This window comes from the organism of the source record quoted next, unplaced genomic scaffold (assembly GCF_019419815.1).
Source record: "Pyrus x bretschneideri cultivar Hongxiangsu unplaced genomic scaffold, Pyrus_bretschneideri_v1 Contig44, whole genome shotgun sequence".
NCBI classification, from domain to species: Eukaryota; Viridiplantae; Streptophyta; class Magnoliopsida; order Rosales; family Rosaceae; genus Pyrus; species Pyrus x bretschneideri.
This window is the reverse complement of record NW_025999768.1, coordinates 1,239,595-1,250,437: the sequence shown is the minus strand read 5'-3', so window position 1 is coordinate 1,250,437 and position 10,843 is coordinate 1,239,595. Positions and strand designations below refer to the sequence as shown.

General features: G+C 36.3%; 2 protein-coding genes across 6 annotated transcripts; both read left to right on the top strand.

Annotated features, from left to right (window-relative positions):
• The first annotated feature begins 3,554 nt into the window (after positions 1-3,554).
• On the top strand, positions 3,555-6,145 carry LOC103929403 (probable strigolactone esterase DAD2). The gene is made up of 2 exons (XM_009338590.3): positions 3,555-4,095; positions 5,413-6,145. Exons 1-2 carry the CDS (start codon positions 3,698-3,700, stop codon positions 5,858-5,860), a joined length of 846 nt encoding a protein of 281 aa, XP_009336865.3. The 5' UTR covers positions 3,555-3,697; the 3' UTR covers positions 5,861-6,145.
• Positions 6,146-6,601: 456 nt separating this feature from the next.
• On the top strand, positions 6,602-10,466 carry LOC103929402 (3-hydroxyisobutyryl-CoA hydrolase-like protein 3, mitochondrial). 5 transcript variants are annotated; one of them, XM_048567414.1, is made up of 11 exons: positions 6,602-6,887; positions 7,112-7,213; positions 7,389-7,433; positions 7,682-7,734; positions 8,341-8,475; positions 8,575-8,671; positions 8,853-8,982; positions 9,108-9,294; positions 9,409-9,528; positions 9,653-9,754; positions 10,011-10,466. In XM_048567414.1, the coding sequence occupies exons 1-11, from the start codon at positions 6,653-6,655 to the stop codon at positions 10,110-10,112; spliced, it is 1,308 nt and encodes a 435-aa protein (XP_048423371.1). In that variant the 5' UTR covers positions 6,602-6,652; the 3' UTR covers positions 10,113-10,466. The 5 variants fall into 5 exon arrangements, 3 of the variants coding, with proteins under 3 accessions (XP_048423371.1, XP_048423369.1, XP_048423370.1); XM_048567412.1 differs by lacking the exon at positions 7,682-7,734 and having other exon boundaries at positions 7,389-7,453; XM_048567413.1 differs by lacking the exon at positions 7,389-7,433 and having other exon boundaries at positions 6,603-6,887; positions 9,108-9,290; positions 9,402-9,528.
• The last annotated feature ends 377 nt before the right edge of the window (positions 10,467-10,843 follow it).

Sequence of the window (10,843 nt, the reverse complement as noted above, 5' to 3'; positions counted from 1 at the left end):
GAGCCGTCCAATAAATGAGCATATCTGCATAGAAAAAGATATTTCCCAGAAGGTGTTTTAATTTCACAAGGAACTATAAATGTCATTGTTCAACTGTTTTTTCATTGGTACCTTTTTGCATTTAGTTGCCTCCAGTCCCCTTCTTAGCTTTTAATTTTCAAACTAACTTTTTGATCTTTTCTAGCAGTCAATGTTCTTCCTTTGAATGTGTTGGTCACCTTTTGGCTTTAATGGCGACTGCAATAGAAAGGAGTTATTCTTGCAGGATGTAAAGCATTGCTTAAACTTGACCATGCATGCATGCACCTTTTGGAGCTTTCCCTTGACCAGTTGTATCTCAACGCAGTTGTAGCCATTAGATCAGTGTAAAATTCAGTCCATTTAGATCGATTCGAGCGATGAGCAAACCATCTATGAGAGGATTAATTTGTATTCGCCAGCTGTACAAAAAAATTTCCCTTTAGTTCCATAAGCGACGTGTTGAACATGTCAGATAGGTTACAAATTTTCATTAATTTTTTAAAAAAATAGGAAGGTCCATATCAATCATTTGAGTTGATTTTATTGAAATTTTATCGGGACACTGAACTTTTTACCGACTTATTTTTGAAAAAGAATAGCAGTACTTTGATAGATCCTCAATAGTAATGTTGGATTCCAAAATTCAGTTCAAACTGCAACCCAATTTGTTGCAGATTGGTAAAAAATTGCAGAGAAATGTTTTTGTTTTGTTTTTTTTTCCCTCCGGCTGGCTTTGCGGCTTCGAGAGAATTCTTTTGAAAAATGTTTTATTGGATATATATATCTGTTTGGCAAACAAGGCCTTACTTCACATAGCATAACTGGGACCTCCATGCAGCATGCATTCACACACAGTAACACTGACCAGATTTTTTCTGCAAGTTGCAAATGAACACTTTAAACAATTGAAGTTATTTTCAACTAAACGACAATATTTTTGCCTGCCACTATTTGTCGGTTCATAAAACGGGCAACTCATATTTGTTTTATTGTATGAGTGATGCATGAGATTATATGCGAGAAACCGCGATCAAGAAACGGGAGTTTTTTTGTTCTCAAAAATGCTTTTTCTAATGCTATAAAATCCCAGGAATCCAGGATGTTCTTAAACTATATTCTAGCCGTTTGATCCAGACATCTATTTCTCCCCATCCAAACAAGATAGCATTCAAAATAATGTCTTGTCTGTTGTCGCATTATGGATTTATATCTGATAAGGTTTAGTTTCATAGAGCCAATGAGATATTCTAATTGGTTGAATTAAATCTCTCCCCCTAGAACAAGTTTTGGGTGGTCTAGCTCTCACTTTGAACTTGTGAAAGAACAGGGCAGACAATATTCATACGTTATGAGAAACTCTACAATCAGTTGCGTACGTATGTGAACATGAGCTTATTCTGTTTGTTTATTATGCTTTACAAGTCTAAACATGAATGGGTAGGATATATCACTGTAGTGCGCATAAGCGATGGTAAGAATGAATTTCACATTGATGAGAGAAGGGACATGGCATAAATTTATAAGAAGTTTGGATTACTACCCCTATTACCAAGTGGTTTTATGGTGGAATCCCAACTTTCTTTATGATATCAGAGCAAATTATCTTATGTGTGAATCCCAACTACCACACATGTTCCACGTCACCTCGTTTGTATATTATTCACTTGTTAGGTTTGAAAATTGTCACACGTGAGGGGGCATATTGAGAATGAATCACACATTGATGGAAAAACGAACCTTGAATAACTTATAAGAATTTAGGCTACTACCCATATTGGTACACGTGAAAGAGTCTGTTGAGAATGAATCACATATTGATGAGACCTTACATAAACTTATAAGAAGTTTGGCAATGCCCTATAATACAAATTAGTTTTATAGTAAAACTTTAACTTTCTTCATGCAATTAATCACGCCTCTCACATACAAACAAAATGATCCATGCCAATAACTATTTCAACAAATTGATGAGGTCTTATTTTCCAAGCCAATTAAAAACAGTAATAGAATTTTAATTTTAAAATCATTTTTCAATTTTAAGACAACATGCAGACAATAGAATTCTATATCATGAGATGCCTTGTTGCAGCCGGCAGGCTAGCCTGTATAGCTGCCTCACATGATACATAATTACCTCTTTTAGCTTTCTATTTTCTTATCTCGTTATGTTTCTATTTTATTCCATCTTACTATTTACTTTGACAAAAGAATCTTCTCCAAATCTGCAGAAAAATATTACAAAATCCATTGCGAGGATCTGTCCATAATATATAGAAAGTCTAGTGGCCCTCCCATTAATTAGTGGCCTTCATTAGTAAACTAATTTTAGATCTACAATCAGATTATTGTGGCCACATATTGAATTTGCATATTCTGTTTTATGTCTTCGATCGCTTTCATAAGAATTGAACATACAAACGATACAAGCTAATCCAACCAACTGAAGACAGCTAGCTGTATCCCATTTGTAAATATCCTATCGGTTGTCCAAAAAAGTAGATTAAAACATAACATCGATGAATATAACAGTTCATGTCTTGATGATCGGTATGCAATGCATGTACCTGCATATCTGGTTTAGAATTGTGATAAGGAATGGGAAAAACGTGGTCGTGGGGTCTGCCAGCTTTAATGGCAGAAAAAGGTAGGCCTTGGACTTATCCTAACCCTCTCTCTCTCTCTCTCAATCAACATAAAAATACAAATGGGTCCTTTTGGGCATGTTCTTAAAATCTCCGCAGTACCATACATACTAGATTCTACCAGTAAAGTTAGTTTTTCATCTTTTCTCTCTTCGATTTCTTGTAATCATGCTTACGTCATTTGATAGTATTATTGACCTAACTCGATCTCAATTAGTAAGTAAAAGGAGAAAAAAGTCAAGGCCATGCACTAAATGACCTCAACAGCCGCCATAAATTCCTCAAATCTTGTTCCTGTTGTGTTCTTATCAGCCTGCCAAGTGGTCAAATCACTATTAGTTTATGTATTAGTGTGGCTCATGAGATTGATTTTCAACATGCATTACATAATCATGAGTGTTGTTGAAGCGAACTTCCTAAAATACGCATCTCTAATTTACAAGAGAGTTTTACGTATAATAGAAAATATATCTTCATATATCTATAACTGTAATCACATAATGAGTGTAGCTAATGAGAGTTGTTGAAGTGAAGTTCCTAAAGCATGCATCCTAATTTATGAGAGATTCTTATATACAATCTCAAATATATCTTCTTGTATCTACAACTAACATAACATGATGAGAATTTTTAACACGAAGTGCATGACCCCGATTACATAGCATAATCTCCTTATTTTATAGTGATGTACCACTAAACAAAATTCCATATATCTACTTTGGGGTGATTCCAAAATAAAATGCTAAAACCAATATCTGGTCCAATAGAACATGCTATTTATTCACCAAGCAATACACATCTCAATCATTAACCACACTAAGTCTTCCTATTTATCCATTTTCGCAATAATTAATCCACTCCTTGGCCCTATATAATGGAGTGACTATAGCTAGGACCAGAACATAAGAGCAAAACACTACCAAAACACAATTTGTTCTAGTTACCCCCATCCAATCTTTCTCTGTCTTCACTCTCTCTCTCTCTCTCTCTCTTTGTTCTCTTTGTTAGTTTGCTTCATTAAAAAAACCACAAAAATGGTGCTAGAAAAGACCCTTTCGACCGCCATGAACGCAAAAATCGTGGGGTCGGGCGGCGAAGCGGTGGTTTTAGCATATGGTTACGGAGGAGACCAGTCTGTGTGGGACAAAATCCTGCCCTACTTGTCTCAGCATTACCGTGTTCTCGTCTTCGACTGGCCCTTCTCCGGCGCTGTGAATAATAAGGATGGTGATAACCTGAAACTGTTTGATCCAGCTGGGAAATATTCCTCCTATGACGCATTTGCCCTTGACCTAATTGCTCTCTTAGACGAGTTTAACCTAAAATCTACTGTCTTTGTTGGTCATTCCATGTCTGGTATGATCGGATGCATTGCTTCAGTTAAAAGACCTGACCTCTTTAAGTCCCTCATCCTCATTGGAGCTTCTCCTAGGTACTTTCTCACTCTTATATACAACTTTCTCTCTCTAATTTTCTTCTGTTTTTTTTAATTCTATCCAAGGTTTTCTCCATCATTTTAATTCTATCCTTGTCCCATTTTTTGTGGTTAGACACTACAAATATCCAATTAATTATATATAAAACTCTCTTATCCAAACGTTAATGTTCAGATTTCGTGTGCCCAAAACACGAACGATAAAACCAAAAATTGAAGCGAGACATTTGTGCTGATCGACTGAGAATGAAACAAATTATATTGTTAGTTGACCAAAAAGACCAGTCTGGCCACCGTTATAGACATCCGCACAAAAGACCGACATAAGGTCCGTAGAGAGAAACATTGTATTTACATATATTTATATTTGTGATCACAAATTAATTAAGACTTTTTATATTAGCACCTCACAAAATATTGAATACACCTCACATTAAAATTTAGTATTAAATGACTTATTTACCTTACTATGCAATAACAATTTTGACCTTATTAGGTTTAAAAAAAAAAATTTCAATATACATCCCAAATCACTTTTGACATATTATTTATCTTCTTCAACTATCAAAACCCCTCTAACCCTTCATTGTTGAACAAAATCTAACCAATGAAACTACAAACATGTTGATTGAGAAAAATTATTTTTGACAAATGAAACATAAAATTGATGTTTCGGAAGCTTCACATGAGGTAAGACTTCATATTTTTTATTGTTTTAGTGATTTTGACGACATTGATAATTATTTAATCTTGCTTTTGATGCGTTATTCAAGCTTCTATGTTCGTATTCATCTTTTAGGGATCACATGAATTATATGAAGAATTAAGCATCTAAAATTACCACCAAATATTAAAATTGACGACATGGGTTTTAATGGTGGAATTGAAAACAACCCACATATGCCTTAAATCTCAGGCGGCATCTTTTATCAAAATTCTAGTTGGCATTTTTTGTCCAAATTGAAAGCTTTATAAGATTTAAGAAATACGGGATGTATAGAAAATACGGGGGTGCTTGTAGAAAATATAAGGTGTATATTAAGAATGTGGGGTGTGAGGGTATTATGGGGACATATGCGGAGTGTGTTAAGATAATTTTTAATTGAAAATGTAAATGTGGAGTTTATTCAACAATTTGTGGGGTGTTAATATAATAACCTATTAATTAATATCAGTGATATATATATATATGTATATAATGGATATAATGGATTGCCTTTACTCTGTATTGTCTCTACACAAAATACATATTTGGGTCCACAATTATTTGAAGAAAGAAATCACTAATTTCAACATAAATATATTTATTTGTAGGTATATAAATACAGATGACTATGAAGGTGGATTTGAGATGTCAGATATTACAGAAATCATCTCAGCCATAGAATCCAACTATCACAACTGGGCGGCCAACTTCGCCACACTTGCTGTGGACACAAATGACCCTCCCTCTGTCGAAAAATTCGCCAAGTGCCTGCAGAGAATGAGGCCTAAAGTTGCCCTCGCCTTGGCCAAAACCGTCTTTTACAGCGACCATAGAGACGTTATCGACAAGGTCTCGACTCCATGCACCATCGTCGGCACCAGCAACGACATTGCTGCTCCAAAATCGGTTGCGTTCTACATGCAGAAGAAGATGAAGGAAAACTCTAACGTCGAGATTATGAATACAAATGGGCATTTCCCACATTTGACTGCCCACCTTGAGCTTCTTGATGTGCTTGGAAAAGTCTTGGGCCTTAAATTTGATCATAATCCTTAAGATTATACATGCTGATGATGTTAATTAGTTTATTTCTTAGGTAAGTAAGTAGTAGCTAGGTGGCCAGAATAATTTGTATGGTGAAAAAGAAGTGTCCACTGCAAGAGGTTTATAGCTCAAGTGTATTTGTTTACGCACTTGAGATTCTATGTTTGATTTGTCAATCCACGCATATCGTTTGTATCAAAAGACTAGAAAAATGGGGAAATGATATGTATGGTTAATATGTACCCGCCAATCACAATTTGACGTACACATGTGATGAAACTTTTATTTGTTTTGTAAGTTTTTTCTGCTTATGTGTGTGGTGAAACTTTTATTTTGTTTTATAAGTTATTTCCGTGTGAGGCTAAATTACAGCATCCTTCAAATTATTTGTTTTGTTCCAGCCTCAACAAGCCAGTAGCAAATCATCTTGTGAAATTATAACTACTGAAAGTACAAGCAAAAAGAGATCTACCCAACCAAGATTTTGGGCTAGTTCTGTCATTTCCAGCTGAACCAAAGGACATTCAAGTTTTGGGCTAACAATCATTTCTTAAATTGGGCTTCACTTTTAATACATTCTGGTACACGAAATACCGTTAACACCCTCCCGTCACGCAGAAATCTCCAATCACTGCCCGCCACCGCGCTCCCACAACCTTCCCTGCGTAGCCACCGCGGCAGTTCTTTTTCCCGGTAATTAACCGAAACATCAAGGGCAATCCGGTCCAGAAGCACCCATCTATATCTCTCTCTCTCTCTCTCTCTCTACTGTGACACTGACCGAGTCACTCTCAAACCGAAGTAATGCGAAATTTGTTCGGCGGAGCGACCCAAATTCTGAGCAAATCGTCGTCCGCTTTCTTCTTCCTCAATCCAAATTCGAAGCTCTCTCTTTGCAAACCAACCAAATCCCCTCGCCTTCTCCGCACCTTCGCGATCATGGCCTCCGCCGACGAGTTCGTCAAGGCGAGCGTCCACCCAAATGGCGTCGCCGTCATTACCCTTGATCGCCCTCGAGCACTCAACGCCATGAACCTGGGTATGTGGATAAACACACACACACATATATGTATATATCTGTAAATGCTTTTGTTTTGGAGCTGATTTAAAATTTTGAGCTTGAACTTTATTGCATCGTATTGATCACAATTCTGTGTTGTTGCATTTGTGATGATACCATGTGTTGGATTGAAATTTCGAAGAAGTTAGCTTTTTTGAAGAATTTTGTGTTCCTGTTTAAGTGGGAATTGTTGGAAAATGCAGATATGGATGTGAAATACAAGAGCTATCTGGATGAGTGGGAATCTGACCCAAATGTGAAGTGTGTTCTTGTTGATAGCAGCTCGGCTCGTGCCTTTTGTGCGGGTAATGCCCAGAATCCGTATTTGAATAGTTTCTTTCTTGGCAATTTTACAATTCCATTTTAACATGTAGCTAAATAAGTTTTTCTAGAGATGTAGGTTTAGCTCTTTGGGCGGTTATTTTTTTTTTTGGGTCTCTTAGGTAAGGTTTTGAGAGTGACCAATCATGGTAAATGCAGGAATGGATATTAAAGGGGTTGTTGCCGAAATTCAAAGGGACAAAAACACACCTCTTGTGCCTAAGGTTTCTACATTACGCTTTGCTTTGAGCTAGAATTGTTTCTTGTTTAGGTGCTTGCATGATAGATTGTTGGTCCTTGATGTTCGTGCTGTTTCATGTCATGTTGTTTATTGTTTCCCTTCATTGTTCCTTTTTGTGTTGCATTTTTGCCATATAGAGATACACGGTGTCCGTTAAGCTGGCATGTTGATTCTTTGATAAGTAATAACCCAGATTTTAGTTTACCTGCAGGCGGTGATGTGAAGCAGATAACAACCAAAAACCAACTACCGGATATGATTGAGGTTTAAATGTGTCCTTTTAACTATATACAATAACAGATTTATAACCTTACACAGTTTGCCAAAATCCAGATAATAAAAGATGACTTCCATCCCTACCATATTTGATATAATTTTGGTAATTTTCATGGTGAAATAGAATTCTAGCAATACATTGACCCTTGCAAAATCATTGATGATTAAGCCTTATACAAGCAAAGCAAGGCCCTTTTAACAAAATTCATGCATTAGAATTGTAATAACGTATTTGTTGATAGGCCTAAAAATTCAAGGTGAAAATCACTTATATGGGTTCTGCTATTCCTTTAATTGCTTTGGTGATTCAATCTCCTATAAATGTCATAAATTGTGGCTAACATTGTGCTTTCAGCATGTATTTATTAGTGATCAATACATATAAATATATTTTTTTTTTCTTTTGTAATTTCATGTTTGACATTTTCGGGCAACTTACAACATCTGATCATTTGTTTAGTCTTGATTTTGCTTGAACTTGGGTAGTATGATTTGTATTGGTTGGATAGGATTCATTTCACTTTTAAGCTACCATTTGTAGTTTTCTTAAGATTGAGAGGCTACTGATATGATTTTGTGCTGCACGTTTTTCAGGTATTCACTGCTGAGTATTCTCTAATATGCAAAATCTCTGAGTACAAGAAGCCCTATGTAAGCTTCATGGATGGCATAACAATGGGCTTTGGTATTGGCCTATCAGGTCATGGTCGCTACCGGATCATTACAGAGGTATGATTGCCTTGTCAGACATAGATTGTCAATGTTGTCAATTACATTGTAATGGCCTTTTGATTTTTGTGTGTCTAACGTTGTGTAGATACATTTCAGAGGACTGTTCTTGCCATGCCAGAGAATGGAATTGGTTTGTTCCCGGATGTTGGGTTTTCACATATAGCGGCAAAGAGTCCAGGAGGAGGATCTGTAGGTATGCCTTTTCTATCAGAAAGTATATAAAAACTAGATATTTTTACTAAAGTATTTCATTAATAAGGAGAAACTGTTTAGATTATAAGAATATAAAGAGAACTGCCTATACAATTTCTCTGTTTGCTTCATGCATCAATTCTTAGTTCTGTGTTTGTTTTAACACTGTTATGTCTTTGTAGGTGCTTATCTTGGACTTACTGGGAAAAGGATTTCAACACCATCGGATGCACTATATGTGGGTCTTGGGACACATTTTGTCCCATCTCAAAACTTAGGTTCTCTAAAGGAGGCCCTTTTGTCTACCAAATTGTATGTTTCTCTTCTCTTTAAATTCATTATTTTTTTTTCTTTTGGTTCAGATTTCCAATGCTTTAGTGGGATTAACTTTAATTGGCATCATTGCGAGATAAAAGCAGCTCCATTGTTGATTGCAGTTCTCAGGATCCCCATCAGGACATTGAAACAGCTGTGGCGAAATTCAGCGGCAACCCAGATTCTGAAGCGCAACTCAAGAGTCTTTTACCTCAAATAACTTCAGCATTTGGTGCAAATAAGTTGGTTCTTGAGACAATTGATGAGCTTAAAAAGCAGCAGCAGAGTTCAGATGCTACTGGTAAGTTTGTCAATGTCATTTGTTTATTGATAATGAAATGAAATCTGTCATACTCTTCTATTGAGAGGCTTCTTGTCGCTGTGAAGTATTTTCTATCAAATTGTTTCTATTGCAGTGGTGAGTGGGCAAATGAAGCTCTTCAAGGTCTTGGAAAGGGTGCTCCTTTTTCACTTTATTTGACACAAAATTATTTCTCCAAAGTTGCATCTGCGCTTGGGAAAAATGACAATCAATTATCCACAGTGAGTCTGGACTTTGAACCTTTTCGTTTTTTTCATTGTGTGGTTTCATTATTTTGATAGGTTTTGAGTTGTAGTATTTCACATTTTCTGATAGTAACATGTTGCTTTATTTGACCAATACCAGTTAACTGGTGTGATGAAAACTGAATATCGTGTTGCTATAAGATCGTCTTTGCGGAATGATTTTGCTGAAGGTGTGCGGGCAGTTTTGGTGGACAAGGATCAGGTTCGTTAATTATGCTCAAGATTCATTACTATAAAACTGGCAGAACAATGCGGAATTCTTGAAATTAGGATTATGCTGGAGACCCTAGAGTTAATCATCCAAATTATATAGTTTCCTTTTGAAAATCACTTGCCGACGGAGTTGCTGCAACATAAACAATTACAGCCTCTACTAGACCTACAGTTCTATAATCATCTTACTTTTCCGTATATCAGAACGGGTCTTTATCTTTGGCTTCCGTTTCTTGTCAATGCAGAATCCAAAGTGGAACCCGGCAAAGTTAGAGGAGGTGAATCAGAGTGAAGTGGAAGCTCTCTTCGAGCCATTGAGCCCGAACATTGAGGAGTTGAGCGTGTGACTGACTGGCATGCGAAGGCGGAACCATTGAAATATATTTACTGTTGTGGAAGATACGTGAAATGAAACTGGATGAGAAGAAGCACTTTCACTTGGATGCTTTTAGTGCTTTTTGTACTGCGATTTCCGCGGCTATGTGATTAACTAACATTGTGGTTGTGGCGTCCAAAAGGGGCTTCTGTTTGAAGACCTAGTACAATAATCAACCATACAAGCTCCTTTATAGTCTCAATAAGTTTGGTCCCATTTCAACATGACATAAACATTGCATGAGGTCTTTTGTACCCTACGCTTAGTGATTAAGTCGAAGACAATATCGATGGTTATTAGTGGTGGATCGAATATCTTTCTTCTACTTTTTTGATCGTATCCTCCTCTTGGAGTCTCGAAGAATTGATATTCGAAGACTAAGAGTTTGTTTGAGGTTCACCAATCCGTTGGTCATCTTAAAAGACTTTCTTTGGTAATATTACAGATTGCCTAATGTGTATGCATCTTCCGAAGCACAAATTATTATCAAATGAAGAGTGTCACAAGAATATCGATCACAATTGAAAAAAAATATATATCTTAAGATATAAATCACAACGAATAAGATTATTTTATTACATTAGAAACAATGCCAGATTTTTCGAAAATGTCAATTATGATAGAGTTTGTAAATAAGTGATTCAACCAAACTCACTGAGGTTCCAGGCTTGGAAAAGTCATAAGAGAAACGCTAAGGAGACT

Excerpts from the sequence above, each read along its gene's own strand:
- LOC103929403 (XM_009338590.3), top strand. The coding sequence starts at position 3,698 with ATGGTGCTAGAAAAGACCCTTTCGACCGCCATGAACGCAAAAATCGTG. Across the intron at positions 4,096-5,412 it reads CTCATTGGAGCTTCTCCTAG|GTATATAAATACAGATGACT; the intron begins GTACTTTCTCAC and ends ATTTATTTGTAG.
- LOC103929402 (XM_048567414.1), top strand. The coding sequence starts at position 6,653 with ATGCGAAATTTGTTCGGCGGAGCGACCCAAATTCTGAGCAAATCGTCG. Across the intron at positions 7,434-7,681 it reads CGAAATTCAAAGGGACAAAA|GCGGTGATGTGAAGCAGATA; the intron begins ACACACCTCTTG and ends GTTTACCTGCAG. Across the intron at positions 7,735-8,340 it reads AACTACCGGATATGATTGAG|GTATTCACTGCTGAGTATTC; the intron begins GTTTAAATGTGT and ends CACGTTTTTCAG.